The 19,400-nt window shown below is 36.0% G+C and overlaps 1 protein-coding gene across 2 annotated transcripts in view; it reads right to left on the bottom strand.

The window, feature by feature from the left end:
- Window positions 1–1,971: 1,971 nt before the first annotated feature.
- The window catches only part of LOC121868864 (N-alpha-acetyltransferase 35, NatC auxiliary subunit-like), a 32,135-nt gene continuing 14,706 nt past the window's right edge, over window positions 1,972–19,400 (bottom strand). For both annotated transcript variants that reach the window (XM_042369859.1, XM_042369860.1), the window contains 11 exons: window positions 18,861–19,041; window positions 14,799–15,006; window positions 13,656–13,837; window positions 12,812–13,000; window positions 11,095–11,235; window positions 10,483–10,661; window positions 9,578–9,791; window positions 7,593–7,763; window positions 6,963–7,055; window positions 4,844–5,055; window positions 1,972–2,352 (listed from right to left, as the gene is read on the bottom strand). In XM_042369859.1, the coding sequence (XP_042225793.1) occupies window positions 4,918–5,055; window positions 6,963–7,055; window positions 7,593–7,763; window positions 9,578–9,791; window positions 10,483–10,661; window positions 11,095–11,235; window positions 12,812–13,000; window positions 13,656–13,837; window positions 14,799–15,006; window positions 18,861–19,041 (1,696 nt within the window). In that variant the 3' untranslated portion in view covers window positions 1,972–2,352; window positions 4,844–4,917. The remainder of the gene's footprint in view (window positions 2,353–4,843; window positions 5,056–6,962; window positions 7,056–7,592; window positions 7,764–9,577; window positions 9,792–10,482; window positions 10,662–11,094; window positions 11,236–12,811; window positions 13,001–13,655; window positions 13,838–14,798; window positions 15,007–18,860; window positions 19,042–19,400) is intronic.

Here is a 19,400-nt window from a genome sequence, read left to right as displayed (position 1 = left end):
TCAGGTTATCAAACTATAGTTCAGACATTGTCATGGAGCATAGAATACCTCATATTTGTGGCTATCCCAAATGAAAGTCCTTTAGCTGTCAGGTACACTACAGTATATGGATCAGTGCCTACACCTTGAATCAAGCTTATATAAGCTAAGATGGTGACATCACGGAAAACTAACAGACACTCAGGGCAAAGTCTTGCATATAAAATATATACTTTTGGAAGGTTATGTGTTCTTTTTTGTTTTAATTTAAGAAACTTCAAAAAAAATTTGAGGAGTGAGTTTGTTTATAGATTATAATCTGATGGAAGCTAAGAGAAGATTTACAACCTAAAGTTTGCTTACCAAGTCAAATTCTTTAATGATCACAACAAACTTGTAACTGTTGAATATAGTGACCCAATATGGTCAATACCGAATAATTCATGCTAAGATTAATCTGGGAACACTCCTGTCTGATCATGGTTAATCAAATTGTAGGACAGCTAAAGAGACAATCAGTGCTCTTGGGTATGAGCTGGGTGGTATCTCCTACACCGGCAACAGAGTAGGAGTCACAATGTTGAACAACTTATATGGGAGCATCAGCACAGAAAAATCTAGGAATGACATTTCAGACTAAGAATAAGTCCCAAGTGCGAGCATCCTGCGGCAACAAGTGTCCACGCGACTAAATGCACCACCTTGGTGTAGCGGACAAACTTATGTTTTCTTTGATGTGTCCCACATAAATGCATGAAGCACTCGCGAGCGACCAGGAAGAGGGAACTAGACACGCGACCTGGAAGCAGCAATCAAATATTTTTATTGTTGCTTCCTCAGTTGCACGAATCCTCACGTCAGGAGCAAACAGCCATCCACCCACGGTCATGGATTTCCTTTTATCTTTGATTGCTGAAGTCTTTCAGAGGCCTGTTTTATGGGACCCCTGGAAAAAGGAATACCAAAATCGATAAACCTTTGACAAAACAATGGGAGAATGTTGCCACTGCTTTGAAAATTAACAGTAAGTAAAAAAATTTCATACACCAATTCTTTCACAAAAATATGTACAGTACAGTAAGTCTTCATATAACGTCGGCCCGCTTAACGTTGTTTCGGTACTACGTTGCTAATCTTTAGATACCAAAATTTCGTTTAACGTCCCGGTGACTCAGTACAACGACGTTTTGCGTCGTCACAGACTACTTTTTACGGCGCATCACCCTCTCTCGTCTGGCCGTGCTACGCCCTCCTCCTCCTCTCCCGCCATACTCCTCCCCTCTCGCCATCCGCCTCACTACCCACCACACACTCGCTCTACCACCTCTGCCCATCGGTGAGTACCAATACAAACTTTGTAGTTGTGTATGTATGCACTATTTTCTATAGAAATGGCAATGATTTTCCGTATATGTAATGTATTTTATGGGACAAAGGGAGGCTCAGGAACGTAACTCCCATATTTTATCTATTTCTTTTGGGGAAAATTGATCCGCTTAACGCTGTTTCGTATAACATCGCGATTTTAGGAACGTAACCCCGACATTAAACGAGGACTTACTATACTGTATTAGGTCAGGGTCAAGTTATAAGATAATATCCCACTATAATCTTAGGCCTGTTACCAAAAATATCAAGGTGCTCATAACTATTGAATAAAATTAGGCAGAGAAATGTTTAGTACCCCTGGTGTGTATGTACACAAATAATATTCAATATTCCCGATTTTTTGCCCTTGACTAAAATTCAAGTTACTGTACTGTGAAAACCAAGAGGATGTATGGTACTACAGGTATTTTAAAATTAGGTAGTGTCACAATAGAGTACCTTACTATAAATAATATTAGGCTTTTTACACATTCCAAAGCAAAATTTAGGTAGGTTTCAAACCTTTATTGTATATAAAAAAAATAATAATAATAAAAATTTCCTATAATAGTTTTGGTATTAAACTATTTTACACATTCCACAAGAAAATTAAAGAAGGCAATATAACTTTACTGTCTAAGGTATATTGTCAAATGTAGTAGGATACATTCTAGTGTGCTCGTGAAACTTCTTTGGATCTTGGCTAAGTTCCTTGTAGAGATGGTGAAATTTGCCTACTTCCATTGTCCTTTGATACAGTACTATATATGGGATGTTTTTTCCTGGGTACTTCTGCAGTTACCACTTGTTGAAAAGCATTACTATATTTTCTAAAAGTACCAGAAAACGTCTGCGCTGCATAGACGCCAAGTTTACGTTGGTAAGACGCTGGCATGTGGGACACAGGTTGTTTTGGAAAGTAGGTCGCGCATCCACGTCCTGGTCGCTCGATGCCGCAGGATGCTCGCAGCCTTACATATCTCCCATTTTCACATCCCACACCCCCTAAAAAGTATAATTGGGACATATCTTTTCAGAGAATTTTAATTGAATACATAAGCTACAATGGATTCAATAAAATAAACATTTTATTCGTGAATTAAGTAATTTTCTTGTCCTATCCAAAAAGTAGGGTATCCTCCAACATTCTGCTTGGGATTAGTCCCAATCACTGGGTTATACAGTACATCAGAAGACCTTAACCTAATAATTCTAAGTCACTCTGCACAGACTTATAAAGTTCAAGTTATACAGTTTTTTGTATCGAAAGTTTTCTGTGTAATTTATGTAAATATTTAGTTTTCAATTAATGTTTTTGGCATCCCATAAAGCGTCAATTTTCTAACTCAAAATGACTGTAATAAAAATCATTTGACTGCTACCTCAAGGTGTCAAAGCTAAGCTTTATCATAAAGAATGTGTACTTTTAGATCACATTCACTTAATTTCAGTCGACTTCAAATGGGATTTTGGAATTCAACCTCCCATTTATTGACCAAGTACATCAATTATCATAATCAATACTCATTATAATTCATGTACAGTAGTTGTCTTCTTTACTTTTTCAGCATGAATTTAAAAGGGAGAGAGGTAGACTGGATAAGATATGGTATAGAATTAGGTGTATGGAGCACACCATTAATGTGTTGCTCCTGTATCCATTACATCATGTTAGACTAACCCAATTATGTTCTGTATAATATACAGTACCCTGTATAATGATTATTTTGAATATTAATTCAAAATCTGATTAGTCAAAATGATGTATTCTTCAATTATTCCTAAATATATTAGTGGTTCTACACAACTTTATGAATGATCCTGAATGTTGATTTTATATATATATATATATATATACAGTGACCCCTCCGTTAACGAACTCAATCCGTTCCAGAAGGTCGTTCGTTAACCGAAAAGTTCGTAAACCGAAACCATTGTTTCAATGGGTTTTTGGGTAATTGGTTCCAGCTCACCGAAAATTTCCTAAATTCAACAAAAATGGTAGAAAAGTTCACTTACTTTGAGGTGTGTATGTAGAAGGCTCCTGGATGATGATGATGATGATGATGATGGGATTTAGAATGGGGGTGGAGGAGAAGGAAAAAGAGAAGGCATTGGGGTGGAAGAGAAGTCACCCCATGGCGCCATTTCACCCATAAAATTTTAGCTCTCTTGGTGTAATTCAAGATTATTTTCTTTAAATCAACACTGCACTGCATTATATATTGTCAATATGTAAAATATATTTCAAAATGACCAATAATTTGCTTGGAAACACAGAAAAAAAGCGTTTAGTTGAAGAGAGTCTCAAGCAAGATGTTACCTCCAGTGAAAACAGAGAGAGACTAACTCCTGTTTGCTGTGTTAAGAGGCTGGATGCCGCGCATTAAACTAGTCACTTTACCTTCAGTTATGTTCAATAATTGTTAAAATGACTAAAAAATTGAATATTAAACTTTTAAAATTATTGAATAGTATAAACTTCTTGATATTTACTAAAATAGTAAGGAATTTAAGCCCTAGAACCGATTAATGTATTGGCAGACTGATACTAAAGCTGGTTGCCCGGTCAGTGCAAGCGAAAACATGTTGAGGTCGGTTCGTAAGAACTTCGTTAACCGAATTTTTTTTCGTTAACCGAATAGAAGATCCTTATGGAAGGCAGTTCGTTAATCGAAATTACGTTAACCGAGGTGTTCGTTAAACGAGGGGTCACTGTATATATATATATATATATATATATATATATATATATATATATATATATATATATATATATATATATATATATATATATATATATATATATATATATATATATATATATATATATATATATATATATATATATATATATATATATATATATGTGTGTGTGTGTGTGTGTGTGTGTGTGTGTGTGTGTGTACTATAGGCAGTTTAGCCAGGTAAGCTCGTCATCTTAAATTCATAAAAGTCATTTCAAAAAAAATTAACAAAAAATAATTTCTTACACTAGTATTTTCACTGTCTTCTTCTACTAATTAACCCACAACTGCACCCAAATTCCTGTTTATCAATTTTATTCCTTATTTTTTTGTGCAATTATCAATTAATTTGTACTATAGCTTAAGTATCAACCAATCAACCAAAGAGTTTTTCATTTTAGAAAACATAAAAAAAAAATTAATGTACTGTACTGTATCAAAAAATCAGATCTAAACATACTCTTACAATTACTTGTCACTCTTCCGGGAGGACTTGAAAAAACTGACTATTTGGTCATGGAAATGCACTACTGTCCACTATCATATACAACCTGGACTCATTTACAATTTCCCAGTCTTTCTGCACATTATTAATAAATAATAATGTCATTGTATCACACTCATAATGCACTTCATGATATATATGCACTCAAGATTCTTGGACAATCTTCTAATGCCCATGACTTATAAATTAGTGGCAGACATTTATAATTAGTGCTAATCTATGTGTTTTACTGATAATTATTTACCCAGTTTATCTAACTTCTTCAAGCTCGTGTATTGGGAGGAGATCCTTCGGGGGTCTCTTCCTCACAACCTTCTGCTAAATCTTGATAATTGGAAAGCATGGATGGGTCGTGAAGTCAAACTGGGGTCGAGTGGGGTCATCAGCCTTGTGTCCACCCTCCAGGAGTTTCATAACAACAAAGTTGGTTTTAACAACTTTTAACAGCTGCTGAACCTGTTTCAAAGATATCAATAGTTTTTATATGATATAATATTTCAGTGTCATCCGACAAATTTAAAGAACTACAACTTTGAAGCACTCAATATATTTTATGTTGAAATAATTGAAAAAAAAAAATATGACTCCAGTACAGTATTATTAGTCAAGAAGAGTGAGAAATTAGCAATGTAACTCCACAATGTAATTTTATTTTACTCTCAAAAGCCTCTTTCTGCTTCAGCAACTGGTGGCCAAAGTCAAGAACAACAGTCTTCCTCAGTCACAGTCATTTATTCTTTCAAACAATGAGGAACTTGGGCCCAAGAGATCAGATTGATAAGCTGTCAACACACCTGGGGGACCCTTTGAGCTGGTCACTTTCTACACAGAAAAATGGAAAATTGATCCTGAAATCCTATTTTATAACAAAGTCAGGATCGCACAACCCTGTATAGCCAGCAAGACTACAGTCAAAACCCGTGGCCCCAAGACCTTGACTTGTGTGACTGGGATGTAAAATTGAATAAATTATAAAATTAGATTATCATATACAGTACAGTTATACCCCGCTTAACGCGGTTTCACTTAACGCGATTTCTCATATACGCGGTGCCTCGCCAGAACTGAACTTTCACTTAACGCGGTTCATCTACTCATATACGCGGGAAGCGGCACGGGCACGATGCGCACAAGGTCGCCCAGTCATCAAAACATTACCGAGTTCTTCACCCGCCACAGCCGGCCCAAGTCAGTGATAGTGATAATTATAGTGAGGATATGGACTTATATGGACTTTGAGGGGTTTGACAAAGAGGCCCTGCAAGCCTCTGTGGTGGATAGTGATACAATTGATACAAGTGATACAGGTGAGGGCCAATAATACAATCTGCCCTCTGCCTCGGAACCAACCCCCCATCCCCGTGTGCCCAGCCATCTTTTCTACTAATGTAAGTGTTAAAAAACCTAATATTATTGATATTTCTCTTAATTATTAATTGTGTGCATACCATCATAAAGTTTAAGATAATATTTTTACTACAACATACCGGTAGTTGTGTGTCGTCAAAAAGTGGAGTTTGGGGGTCTGGCCAGTCTCTATTGGAATTAATCCCATATGTTCTGTTGTTCACTTAACGCGGTTTTCACTTAACGCGGTACCCTGTGGGTTCTATTGACCGCGTTAAGTGGGGTACAACTGTACTGTATTTTGAAATCAAGCTCCAAAAGACCACCACTTGATAAAAAGGAGCCATATAAAGGGAGAAGGCTTGAGAGTTTTGTTGATCAACATAAACACAAACAGTACTGTATGCTTTGATCCATATGCTATATCCTTGACCCTAGAAGTTTGCTTTCTCAAAACCACAAAAACTAGGTTCTTTCCATTAATCATTAATTTTATAATTTTTAACATTCTCCTTACATCAACACACAGTAAAACAAGTTTCTGTGTTCTTGTTTCCTTTTGTGAAGGGTGGGGACTACAGTCCTCATGCTCGCCATAGCTAATTGTGCCAGGGGCAGGTGGTGGGGTTGTTACATCCCATGACTATAAGATTACACGTACACAAGAAGAGAAAATGCAGCAGGCTCCACTACAGTGTATGATACTTATCAAATTGTTGATAAGTTATGCTAGTCACAATAAACTATGGAAATTTTGTCTGACAGAGACAGGGTGATTACACAGAGTTCCTGTAAGCAGTCAATATCAAACCAACAATTACACATATACTGTAATAGTCATGTCAATGAGGGAAAGGTATCACGGAATAATATACAAAAATAATTGTAATTTTAACACAAATCAGCTGTACATTTGTTGGCATGTACAAACTGCCTGCACAAAAGATAGAGAAAATTTAATATTCTAACTTGTAATTAATTTGTTCATATTAATGAAAAAGAATAAAACTATATACCTCAGTATTGTGAGCATGTATAGTTTCCAGGAGAGAGCGAGCTTTGAAGAAGTGATTTCTCGCATCATGGTAGAGTGTAGCTGGTGACACCGGCTGGAGAGAAAAATTGCTAGTTACTCAAAAAATATTATCCTTGTATCTTAAATACAATCAAATTTCCTTTCCTCTCTCTTTCTCACTGGGGTTATGTTCTTTGAAGAGAGAGCTAATTGAATCAGCACTAAAATGGGTCATTATACCATTACTGTATATATATGGAGATATGTTCCTTCACTTATTGCACTTATGTAAAAACAGGATACAGTTATATGGGGTTGATTTGGGTACTGTATGAGTAAACACATTATTACACTACAGTATATATTCAACCAGTTGAAGAAATAATATGGTATTAATTTATCAAATATTAAAAAAATTATTTAATGAAAACTACTTGATACACTCCCATACTGTACAGCCTGTAGCTACGTTAGACAAATGACCAGCAAGGAATAGAATAAAGTAAACTATTCTAAGATACCACTTTTTCTCACCTCAACACTAATTCCATAATTATAAAACACTTTTTAACAAATTATATGTTTACTCTACACAATGCATTGTGTATTACTCTCAAACACTTATACTTACTTGAGGGAAGTTGGACAGGTCAGTCATGGAGAGGAACTGATCATAGTGCACAGGAGGAGGAGTCATCACTACACTGAATGGCAGGAAGCGATGTTCATAACGAACTTGTTCACTGTCAAATTCTTGAAGAGGCAGCTTTACTTTCCCAGCCTCTCTCAAACCTAACATCGCCTGTGAACGGAAAAAAAATCAACCTTATATTGCACCCTTTATATGACAGTAAAATAGTAACATGACAGTAGTACAGTAATGTAAATTAAACAACACTCTTCCATATTTAATGAACCTTACTTGAAGAAGACATTGTTACTATCAAATATTTAAAATATCTGTACAGCTCCTTCCCGACTTATGACCTACTCGATTTACGTCCACCCACAACCACGACCTGCCTCAGTCGTACCAAAATTTGGTCAAATTACGTATTTTCGAGTCCCAAAGTCAGTACACAGACAAAATTTTAATCTGTAAATCACTTTAAAATGGCTGGCAAGCAAGCTTAAAAGGAGAGTTTTGTGGTGCTGAGAAGAAAAAGAGACACCCATTTTTTATTTTCTATGTGTTATTTAAGCATTTCCAACTTAAGACCTGGATGTCGGTCCCTAACCCTGTCGTAAATCGGGGAGCAGCTGTACTGTGTACAGGTTGTACCTCTCTAGTCCGGCATTCTGTGGTCCAAAACGATTTTAGTTTGTTCAATAGGTAGATAGGCAGCTTTTTTTCTTTTTTTTTTCTTTTTTTTTATAAACTTATCTGAATTATTATTATTATTATTACAGGAGTATTAAGTTTTTGCCCCTCAGGCCCCAATGTGGGTCAGTGACCTAAGCCCAGGTGGGCTAATCCCCGTAAAATAAAAACAACAACAATGCCGCGGGAAATTAAGGTTTGTTTACATCCGGCAGTTCGGCTGCTCTCTCTCTGCTTGTCTATACAGAGTACAACATTTAACCCTTCAATATATATGAGCAGTAAATAAGTGTTGCTTTCATATTCTTATGTAGAGTAATGACGATATGTTTTCACATGTGCGCACTTACATACGCGCAGTCTCACTTTTTTTTTACCATTAATGGTTAGCTACTTATATTGTTCCATTTATTAACATTAAATAACATTACTTCAAACAACCATATTATTTTTTTTACATTAATTTTACTACAGCTACAATCAGGGTCTTATTTTCTTCAGTTTTATATGTAGAACCAATCAGTCACTGGTTTTTAATCAACGAAAACAATGCTGTCTCATTTCCTCGTGTTTTAATATTCTACGTATTATTAATGAATTGTATTGCTCATTTTGCACATATAAACATTAATTCAATCTTAAAGACTTTCAGTGATAAAAAATAATGAATCCTTTGTATATAAGAGAAATGACGCTGTTTACACGATTGTGCACGTCGTCTGAACGTTGGTGGGCCGTTCAAACCCGTCGAAATTTGAGTTTCCGCCGTCAAAATTTTTAATTGTGTTCAAATAGAAAACGTCGAATTAAAAACTCGTGAAATTTGAGAAGCTACTGTACGACATTTAACGCTTCAATATGTCTTCAAAGAGACCATGAAGCAGAGAAAGTGGAGCTAGTGCTTCCAAGCGTAAGCACAAGTTACTATCTATCCAGGAAAAGGGTGAATTTCCATGGTCCGGCACCGGTCAGTTTCCGAGGTTGACGGACTAGAGAGGTACAACCTATACTACAATACACAAATGACAAATGCTAAAACCTGAACTCTCAATACTTCAAAACAGTAATTCCTTAAGTGTTTTATTTTTCCTGCAGTCTTGTAAGCCTAAAATATTCGTTTATCTGGCTAAAAAAAAAAAAAAAAAAAATCTTCAAATTTTCCTAAAAAAATTAAATAAATTGTATGAGCGTTCCTAGAAAAAATACAGGGCGGTGTTGCTAAATGCTGGTTAAGGCATAAGGGGTTCACTAATGGTTTATTCTGAAACTAAATTATCAATGACCTTATTACTTACCTTGTAATATCCTCCACATAAATGTTGAAGAGCCTGATTGTAAGTTATCTCCTTTCCATATGGACGATGTTTCTTTTTGTTTCTGTTTTTGTTTTTTGATGATCGTCCACTTTTGCCCCCCTTGTTAGTGTCATAGCCATCTTGTTCTAGAAGCATTGCATCTGCCCTGGAAAGTGCACTCACCAGCCACACGTATACAAATTCATAAAGATACCTGAAAAGGGGAAAATCTTTTCTTAAACACAAGCAAGCTGTTTGTAGCACAGTACTGTACCACAAAGTTACTAGGGGAAAATAACTTTACAAGCAACTGCAGTACTTGGAGGTTATTTCCACTAAAAACAGTCAATCCTCTAATTATGTCATTCCTAATCATATCATTTTGCTTGACTACTGCATACATATTAAGGATTAAATTCACAGCATTTAAATTTTCATATTTCAAATTAAAGTTTCTTGTTTGTTTTTTAATTCGTATATGTTACGTGTTTTTCTTTTACAAAATCAATATTTTGCAAAATTCCGAGCATGCATGCTGGTAATTTTGCGAAATAACTTACAAACAGACAACCTAAACTAACCTAAGCTAACCTTATGGTTAGGTGAAGTGAGAGGTTAGGTTAGGTTTGGATGGCTCGTGTAGATTGATAATGTTCTTTTTATTAACTTTGGTTAGCCTGCTTGTAAGTTATTTCGCAAAATTACCGGCATGCATGCTGGGAATTTTGCAAAATAAACCACATAAAAAAAAATACATATACTGTACTCCAGTCACTAATTAAACCAGCCTCTACAAAAAATTTCCTCTGGGATCTCTGGTAAGTGTTAAATTCTATATATTCAGTACATATCATATTTCCAAGTATGTACAAAGAGATACACGAGATACATAGTACAGTACTAACCAATAGACATAATGGTACTCATGTACTGCATACAGCTCCAATGTAAACCCTGTAAGCAGGTACTTGATCATGAGCCTCAGTGTGTGATAAAGAACCCAGGTTCCTAGGTATGCCAGATGTGGCCTTGGCTGGTCACTCTTCAGCAATACATTGTGCAGGTAGGCATCCACTTTATCTGCCTGGAGAGAAGATAAAGTAATTTGTTTGAAATAGACTGAACATACAGACAGTAACCAATAAATTGAGAAGTACTGTACACAGATTATGGTCGACTCCTGTAGGTGGTTTTTACATCCATCAGAAGCTATTACCAGGAGTGTCTCAGGTGGGTATTAAGAGGAGGATTATTAAGTGTAGCATTGAAAATTAATTTCACCAATTTTTGTGTTTTCAGTCTAATACTTGTGTTTCTGAAATTTACATAGAAACACTTCATTGGCTAGGCTCAACAATGATGGATGCCATATTTGTTTATGCTAGATGGCAGACACTACTAAACAAACAACTCTTATGTTTTGGTTAAGGTTAGGTTTAGTTAATTTATGTTATGTTCCATATTCTCTACAACTATCACTCCCAGATAGAGACCAATTTAAATTTTTTTTTACTTACTTCATCTTGCAACATAGCAAATTCTTCCAACAGATGGGCCACCTTGTCTCGTTGACGTGCTCGGTTGTGTCCACACGTCTGGATCAGCTGCTCAAATGGTCGTACACAGCGATTGAAGAAGGAATCTACATAATCTTTTGCCTGGAATAAATAATTACATGATACTTAAGTACAGGTATGAGCACATGAATAATACTCTGTAGTACTGTACTATATAACATATAATAAAGTCTATGTGTGGTAAAAATTTTATTTATAAACTGAGAAGAAAAATGAGTGCCAAGTCAATTATTGTCTGAAATTGACAGGCGACTAGGTTTGTTCAGCCATTCAAAGGTCAAGAACAGGTCAACAACCCACTAATTTAGCAATTGACACTCTGGAATTGAGTTGAATGATACCAGATCAAATTCTTGCACAACATTTCAGCCACATACTTCCTGCAAATGTCAAGAGTCTTCCCAGGTCAGCAGTGTATTCAGGAGGGCTTCTCATTTTCCATTGTAAATCTTTATACAAAACTTTGATGGCTCACTGGAGCAGAGTCTAGAATCCTTCAAAATGGAACAAATAGCTGGGATATCCATAGCCTTCTTAACTAACCCAAATGCCACTGCTCTTCCATGAGGGTAGAGTAAGTGCCAAGGCAATGCAGTGCCCACTTTGAACTTCACTTTCTTAAACCTGGCCAAACAACCAGATACTGGAGGACATGAATCCCCAAATATTCAAAGGCCTGAATAATGTTTTGGTAGAAAAAATTAACACTCAAAAGGGAACATTATCCTATAGCTATCAAAGACATACCTCTCTTAGAAACATGAACAACACAGAAGCTTTGAATGGCATTCACCACAAGATTCCAATCATAACAATCATGAACTCAAGCAACAGCTTTGGTCACCATTCCCCAACCCAACCAGAGCAAGGAATAAACCCCTTTATCAGAACCAAGCTGAAAAAAACCCACAAGAATTAAACCCAGCCATAACAAAGTGTAAACAACCTAGAGTACCAAATCCCATCTGAAATGAAGAGTGCCCATTTTAAATGATTAATAAATCAAACAAATACATTGGGGGAAATATTCCTGAACTGTACTGAAGAGTTCTGCAACATGGGTGACATGATCAGTGCTGGAGGTGGTGATCAAGCTAGCTCAGTTGTATGAGTCAGATGTGGCTGGAAGAAGTTTTTGTAATTGACAGTGAGAGAAACTTCTCTCTGCTTGAAAAAAAAAGCGAATGCAACTGGTAAAAGATGTATGATGGTGCATGGGAGTGAAACCTGGGCATTTAGAGAGGGTGACATATGTAGAATTGAACTGCATGAAATTACAATGGTGAGGTGGATGTGTAATCATCTGACACTGAGACAGGAAAACTAGTTCATAACTAATAAGGTGGTTGGGTATTGACGAAGTTTCATGAGAAGTAGGATGACATGATTTAAGCATGTGGGGAGAATGGAGGAGATTGACAAAAGAGAAGCATAAACTTAAATATAAGAGGGAGGAGAGACGGGGGAGAGATTATCAGAAATTAGCTGTGATAAAAATCTGAAGAAAGAGACTGTGCAGCTTGGGGAGCTGCCATCAGGTAATTACATGTACTGCTAGGATATGGATGTGTGGAAAATGACCATAGAATGATGAAGATGGTGATGAAATCAATAAAATATGATTTACTAGTATTTCACATCACCGTACTCAACATACCTGAACATTACTCATAACTGGAGCCTTTGGTAAAAGAGCTGGGGGACAGATGAAGCTCCTTGCAGCTTCCCGTAGTGCTTCTGCCATTCCTTGGCCACCCCACAGTTTGTCACCACCGAGATACAGGACTTGTGCTAACGATCTTGACAAGACACAAGGTCGACTTTCGGAGAAATGCTCGATGAATTCCTGTAGGAATATACAATCATATAAGTGACCAAATTAAAATTACAATAGACTTTCAATTACTTACATATTAAATGCAGCAAATGTCAGTTACCACATTTTTTTTTCGGGGGGGAGGGGGGTGTTGTAACATTATATGCACTTTTCTCACCTGCTGATAACACATAAATAACTATCCACAATACACACCTAATGAATGTCTAGAAATTGAGCAAAGTTGACCATGTTCAGTCAGCAGGCATCAGAGGCTAACAAACTCTCCAATGTTTACACAAAACAGTAAGTTCTCGCTTACCGAGTGTTATGTGTTTTTGAAAAGTGCTCATAGGGTGAATTTTCATTCAATGGAACCCATTTTCCCATAGGCTCCCATGTTAAAAGTTGAGATATGTTCCAGCCTGTTTTTGTTTTTTTACCTAAAATCTGATGGTGTAAAGTTAGATGCACTCCAGTTAAAGGAATTTTGACCCCAAACATTAACTAACAAGAATAAACAATGGTTTTGTCCACTTAGAGAATGAGGAATCTGAAATACTTGATACCAAGAGGATTTCCCATCACTTATTAACATTACTACAGTAATTGTGCACCACGAATCTGCCTATATAGTATATACTGTTCTAAATTGAATTAAAAAAGAAAAGAAAAGGAAACAAACCAATGCAGTGTGAAAGGTTGTGCAGTGTGTGATTTTTGTGATGTGGCGCAGGCGTCCCACCATCTCCTCGAGGTAATTCATCGCTTCCTTACGAGTTCGAAGTCTGGTGTAACGTGGGAATGTTGGAGGTAGGAGTCGCTGGTTGACTAGAGGTTCAAAGCCCATAATCACTGGATAGTCCACTGTATCATAAAAGGTTTAAATTACTATCAAGCTTCTGCTAAACACTATAATCATATCAAGTGATACAAGATGTACAGCATAGTACAGTACAGTAAAATATGTCAACAGAAAAATTCAGCATTAAGAGGATTCCTTAAAGTGGATAATTGTGTAAAGTCAATACTATCATGAACATCTGTCTGAGGAAAGCATATAATAAACCAGACTATTTGTATCAGCTTGGTTATAATATTGAAGAGTGAAAGTGTGGTCTCATAGACATGGCTGTTAATTAGGATTGGTTTGGATACAGCACACTGTATACTAAGCCTTCATTACAAAAGGAGGTAGTATGGTTGATGCTGCTCTCGACCACCTTCACTTCCTCGAGTTGAAAACTTAGGTACCCATTTAAACCTGGGTGAACTGGAAGTGCCTGGAAACCAACCTTGGTCTATTTTTTTTTAGAATTTCCACCTCTATTTTTAAACTTAGCACTTTTGTGCTTGTTTGAGGGAACTTTTAGGACATAATATAAATCCTTAAACAAAGAATGCAGAGGATATCAAGCTGGACCCAAGACTCCTTGAAGAGTGATTCCCTGACCCAGTGTTGGTCACGGGTCAAGCGTTAGTGACATAGCAGCAGGGGTTTAGGATGTCACACTGGTCCATTTGAGCTCAAGTGTTAATGATGACAGAATGGTAATTTATAATGCTCAAATGAAATAGATTAGTACAACAAGTAGACTTTTTATCGACAGATATTTTACTAGTATATGGTACTGTACTTCCATGTAAGATACTTTACTGTACCTCTATTAAGATACTTTACTGTACTTCTATGTAAAGTTTGGTCATTATAATAAATAATTCATCATGTATGAATATTTTTACAACAACAGCGATGATCAATGGCAAGTAAAATAGAACAGTACTTACAGCAGATATGAAACACAACATGATAATAACTGAACTGTACCTTTGTTTCCTTCTTCATCCTTAGGTTGCTTGGGTCTTAACCCCCGACCTATAGTGTTCTGCATGATGCACACCAACTCATTGCAAGAAACAAGACACCTCTCTGCCTCTGGAATAGACACCTGTTCTCTTCTCATGATGGCTGCCAATGCAGCATAAAAAAGGCGCATGAAACGAATTCTTGAGAAGAGAGCGACTGCATCTTCATGCTGAGAAAGAACAGAATATTGATTATAAAGTAACCTTTTGTTATAGTCGAGCATATGACCCACAACACAAGCTCACTGTATTTAGACACAGCTACTTGTTATGCTGCTCCATGAGCTAAAATAAAGATCCTTTTCACAGAAATTATTTCAAATGAATTCTATGAGAACTCCTTACAACTCTTATGTATTATGTTGCAATTTTGAGTCCATCATAATCTCATCCAATTAGAACTAACTCATATTTGTGTCACATAAGGAGAAAAAAAATCCAAGTAATTCCAATTGTCGCCTATAATTTTGGCGTGTCATTCCTGTAGGCCTCCTCCCTAAGGGTGGCCATTAGATAAATTACACATAGGTTAAAAAATTAAGAAAATACAGTAAGTGCTCGTTTAACGTTGCCGCCGACAACGTTGTTTCATTATAAGGTCGCTACCCTTTAGATACCCATGATTCGGACAACGTCCCACCGATTCGGTATAACGTCGTCACGGACTACTTTGTACGGCACATCACCCTCTCTCACCCAGTCAGAGCGGGAGGAGGGGCCACCCTCTGGGTCTCAGTGACTCGCCACCCTCCTCCTCTCCACTACCCACCATACACTTACTCCACCTCCGCCCATCAGTGAGTACATTACAAAATGATTTAATTTAATTATATATACAGTAAAGCCTCGGATAACAACGATTCGTCCATCAACTTTTCATATTTGAAACCCTAGATAATTTAGGACCCAATTCAGTTTACATCCATATTTCATTCGTATTTACGACCAAAATAATTATATATATAAATATATATATATATATATATATATATATATATATATATATATATATATATATATATATATATATATATATATATATATATATATATATATATATATATATATATATATATATATATATATATATATATATATATATATATATATATATATATGTATATGTATATATATATATATATATATATATATATAGTGACCCCTCGTTTAACGAACGCCTCGGTTAACGAAATTTCGGTTAACGAACTGCCTTCCATAAGGATCTTCAATTCGGTTAATGAACAAAAATTCGGTTAACGAATTTCTTACGAACCGACCTCAACATGTTTTTGCTTGCACTGACAGGGCAACCAGCTTTAGTATCAGTCCGCCAATACATTAATCGGTTCTAGGGCTTAAATTCCTTACTATTTTAGTAAATATCAAGAAGTTTATACTATTCAATAATTTAAAAGTTTAATATTCAATTTTTTAGTCATTTTAACAATTATTGAACATAATTGAAGGTAAAGTGATTAGTTTAATGCGCGGCATCCAGCCTCTTAACACAGCAAACAGGCGTTAGTCTCTCTGTGTTTTCATTGGAGGTAACATCTTGCTTGAGACTCTCTTCAACTAAACGCTTTTTTCTGTGTTTCCAAGCAAATTATTGGTCATTTTGAAATATATTTTACATATTGACAATATATAATGCAGTGCAGTGTTGATTTAAAGAAAATAATCTTGAATTACACCAAGAGAGCAAAAATTTTATGGGTGAAATGGCGCCATGGGGTGACTTCTCTTCCACCCCAATGCCTTCTCTTCTTCCTTCTCCTCCACCCCCATTCTAAATCCCCCCATCATCATCATCATCACCCAGGAGCCTTCTACATACACACCTCAAAGTAAGTGAACTTTTCTACCATTTTTGTTGAATTTAGAAATTTTCGGTGAGCTGGAACCAATTACCCAAAAACCTATTGAAACAATGGTTTCGATTAACAAACTTGCTGATGAGTGGTAAACAACAGTCAGCGCTTGGCGGGCCTTTTGTTTCACGCATCTGAGCAGGAACAGGGAGAAAAACTTTCTCAGGTTTCTTACGACATTTTTGCGTCCCTATTCAACATGAGCAAGAGAGCAAGTGATGGTAGTGCTGGTTCAAAAGCTAATAGAAAGTGTCTGAGCTTAGCCGAGAAACAAGATGTGTTAAAACGATATGAAAAAGGCGAGAGGTCTGTGGATATTATATGGAGCAAGCAATGAACATATTTTCTGAAGTGGATCCATTAACGGAATGAAGCATTAAAATTAACAGGGACATAAAATACACAAATAACCTCTACATAAAGATGTGTAATGAGAAAAGAAAGCGGCTGTGCAAGGTTCTTTTGACAGCTTTATTATTCAGAGGCCTAAACCATCAACTTCAGCTACACCATCAAATTCAGCACCATAAGCAGCTTCGACATCAACTTCAGGTTCAGTAACAGTTTTAGCAACAGCTTTATGGAAAGCTACAGCTTCAGCCAGAGTTGAACCTGATGACTTCGTCATCTGAGTAAACACTCACACAATACTTGTATTCATTGGCTGTCCTTATGTTTTAGACTTTACCACCATTGGTGAATAAAATTTTAGTTTTACATTCGTAAATATTATTTAAAACATATATGAACAGTAAATAAAAGTTGCTTTCATATTCATATGTTGAGAAATGACAATATGTTTTCACATGTACGTACTTACTGTTCATACATTGACGCCTATTTCTTTACCATTAGCGGTTAGCTACTCCTAGTGTTCCATCTATTAACATTAAATAACATTACTTAAAACATACATACAGGTACAGCTACAACCAGGGTCTTGTTTTCTTCAGTTTCTTATGTAGAACGATCGTCACTCACGAAAACAATGCCGTCTTGTCTCCTCGTGTGTGTTTTAATATTCTACGTATTATTAATGAATTGCATTGTTCATTTCACATATACAGTATAAACATTAATTCAATCAAATACATATTCAGTAATAAACAATAATGAATCTTTGTACATATTCTTAAGATAAATGACTGTTTCCTTGAGTGCACACGTAAACACTGACAACACTGTCGTCTCTTATCCTCTTGTGTGTTTTAATATTCTACGTATTTATGAATTGTATTGTTCATTTTGCATATATATCCATTAATTCGATCAAATACATAATCAGTAATAAACAATAATGAATCTTTTGATGCAGTATCTTTAAATGCGCACGTGTTTGTTGGCATTCCCAACCCATCTCTTTTTTTTCTTTACCATTAGTGGTTAGCTACTTCGATTGTTCCATTTATTAACATTAAATAACGTTACTTATAACATATAGATTAATTTTTTTACATTAAATTTACTACAGCTACAACCAGGGTCTTATTTTCTTCATTTTCTCATGTAGAACTACCGTCCCGGACTCCCGGCTGTAAACACAAACGAAAACAATGGCATCCCATCTCCTCTAGTGTGACCATATTATTATTCATTTATATTGTATAAGGTGCATTCAGAAACATTGTTTAAAGAATATAGTTTGCACTTTTCATTAATTGTATTTTTTGGGGGGAAAAGAGGGTAAAAAGCCACACAAGATATGGAAAGGTCACACTTGGGAACGCATCTCATTATTATTGCTTTATTTTAATGGTAATTAATGATTCGGGATAAGACGATTGACCTTACACTGCAATATTGGACGACACATTAACGTCGTCATTCAAGGCTTTACTGTATACTATTCTCTATAAAAATTCCATTGAATTTATGTATATATGTAATGTATTTTATGGGACAAAGGGAGGCTGGGAAACGTAACTCCCGGTATTTTATCTATTTCTTATGGGGAAAATTGATTCCGTTAACGTCGCGGTTTTCAGGAACGGAACCACTACGTTAAGCGAGGACTTAATGTACTGTATTCTAATACACAAAACACTAAACTATAGTACTACGGTACTGTATAATCTGAAGTGCATTTTTTACTGCTAAAAATTTGGAAATTACTTGTAATGGGCAGGCCAATCTTATCACATTGTCACACTAACCTGCTTCTGCATCTTAGGGTCCCATGGTTCACCTTGCCGATTCCTGGTAGCTTTTACTGCCCGCTGCAGTTCCTCTTCTACTTCCCTCATCATTCCTCCTGCCCGCACTTCAGAGACTTCAGAACACACCCCATAACCATAGAGTGCAGGTTGGAAGTCTTCCTCCTCAAACACACCAGCACTTTAAGGTAATTTCATTAGTACAGTAACGATAAGGAAGCACATGAACATGGGAAATTTTAATTTTGCTTCAGGGAAAAACATTAAATAAATTAAAAACTATACAGTGAACCCTCGAAGATCCGGACTAAAAGGGAGGATCACATGGCCAGAAAAGCCGATTGTCCGAATTTTCCTGCGTATAATAAATGATATAAGAAACACCAAAAATACAGTACTAATGTAGTGATAAAAAAATTACCATTTATAAACCATGCATTTACCTATGATAACATAAAAAGAAACATTGTATCATTACAAGAGTGAATGAAATAATATTCCCACAAACAACAATTGTCAACTCTGTGTTTCCCACCTCCT

This window comes from Homarus americanus, unplaced genomic scaffold, assembly GCF_018991925.1.
Source record: "Homarus americanus isolate GMGI-L3 unplaced genomic scaffold, GMGI_Hamer_2.0 scaffold30535, whole genome shotgun sequence".
Classification (NCBI taxonomy): domain Eukaryota; kingdom Metazoa; phylum Arthropoda; class Malacostraca; order Decapoda; family Nephropidae; genus Homarus; species Homarus americanus.
This window is presented reverse-complemented; position numbering and strand designations above follow the sequence as displayed.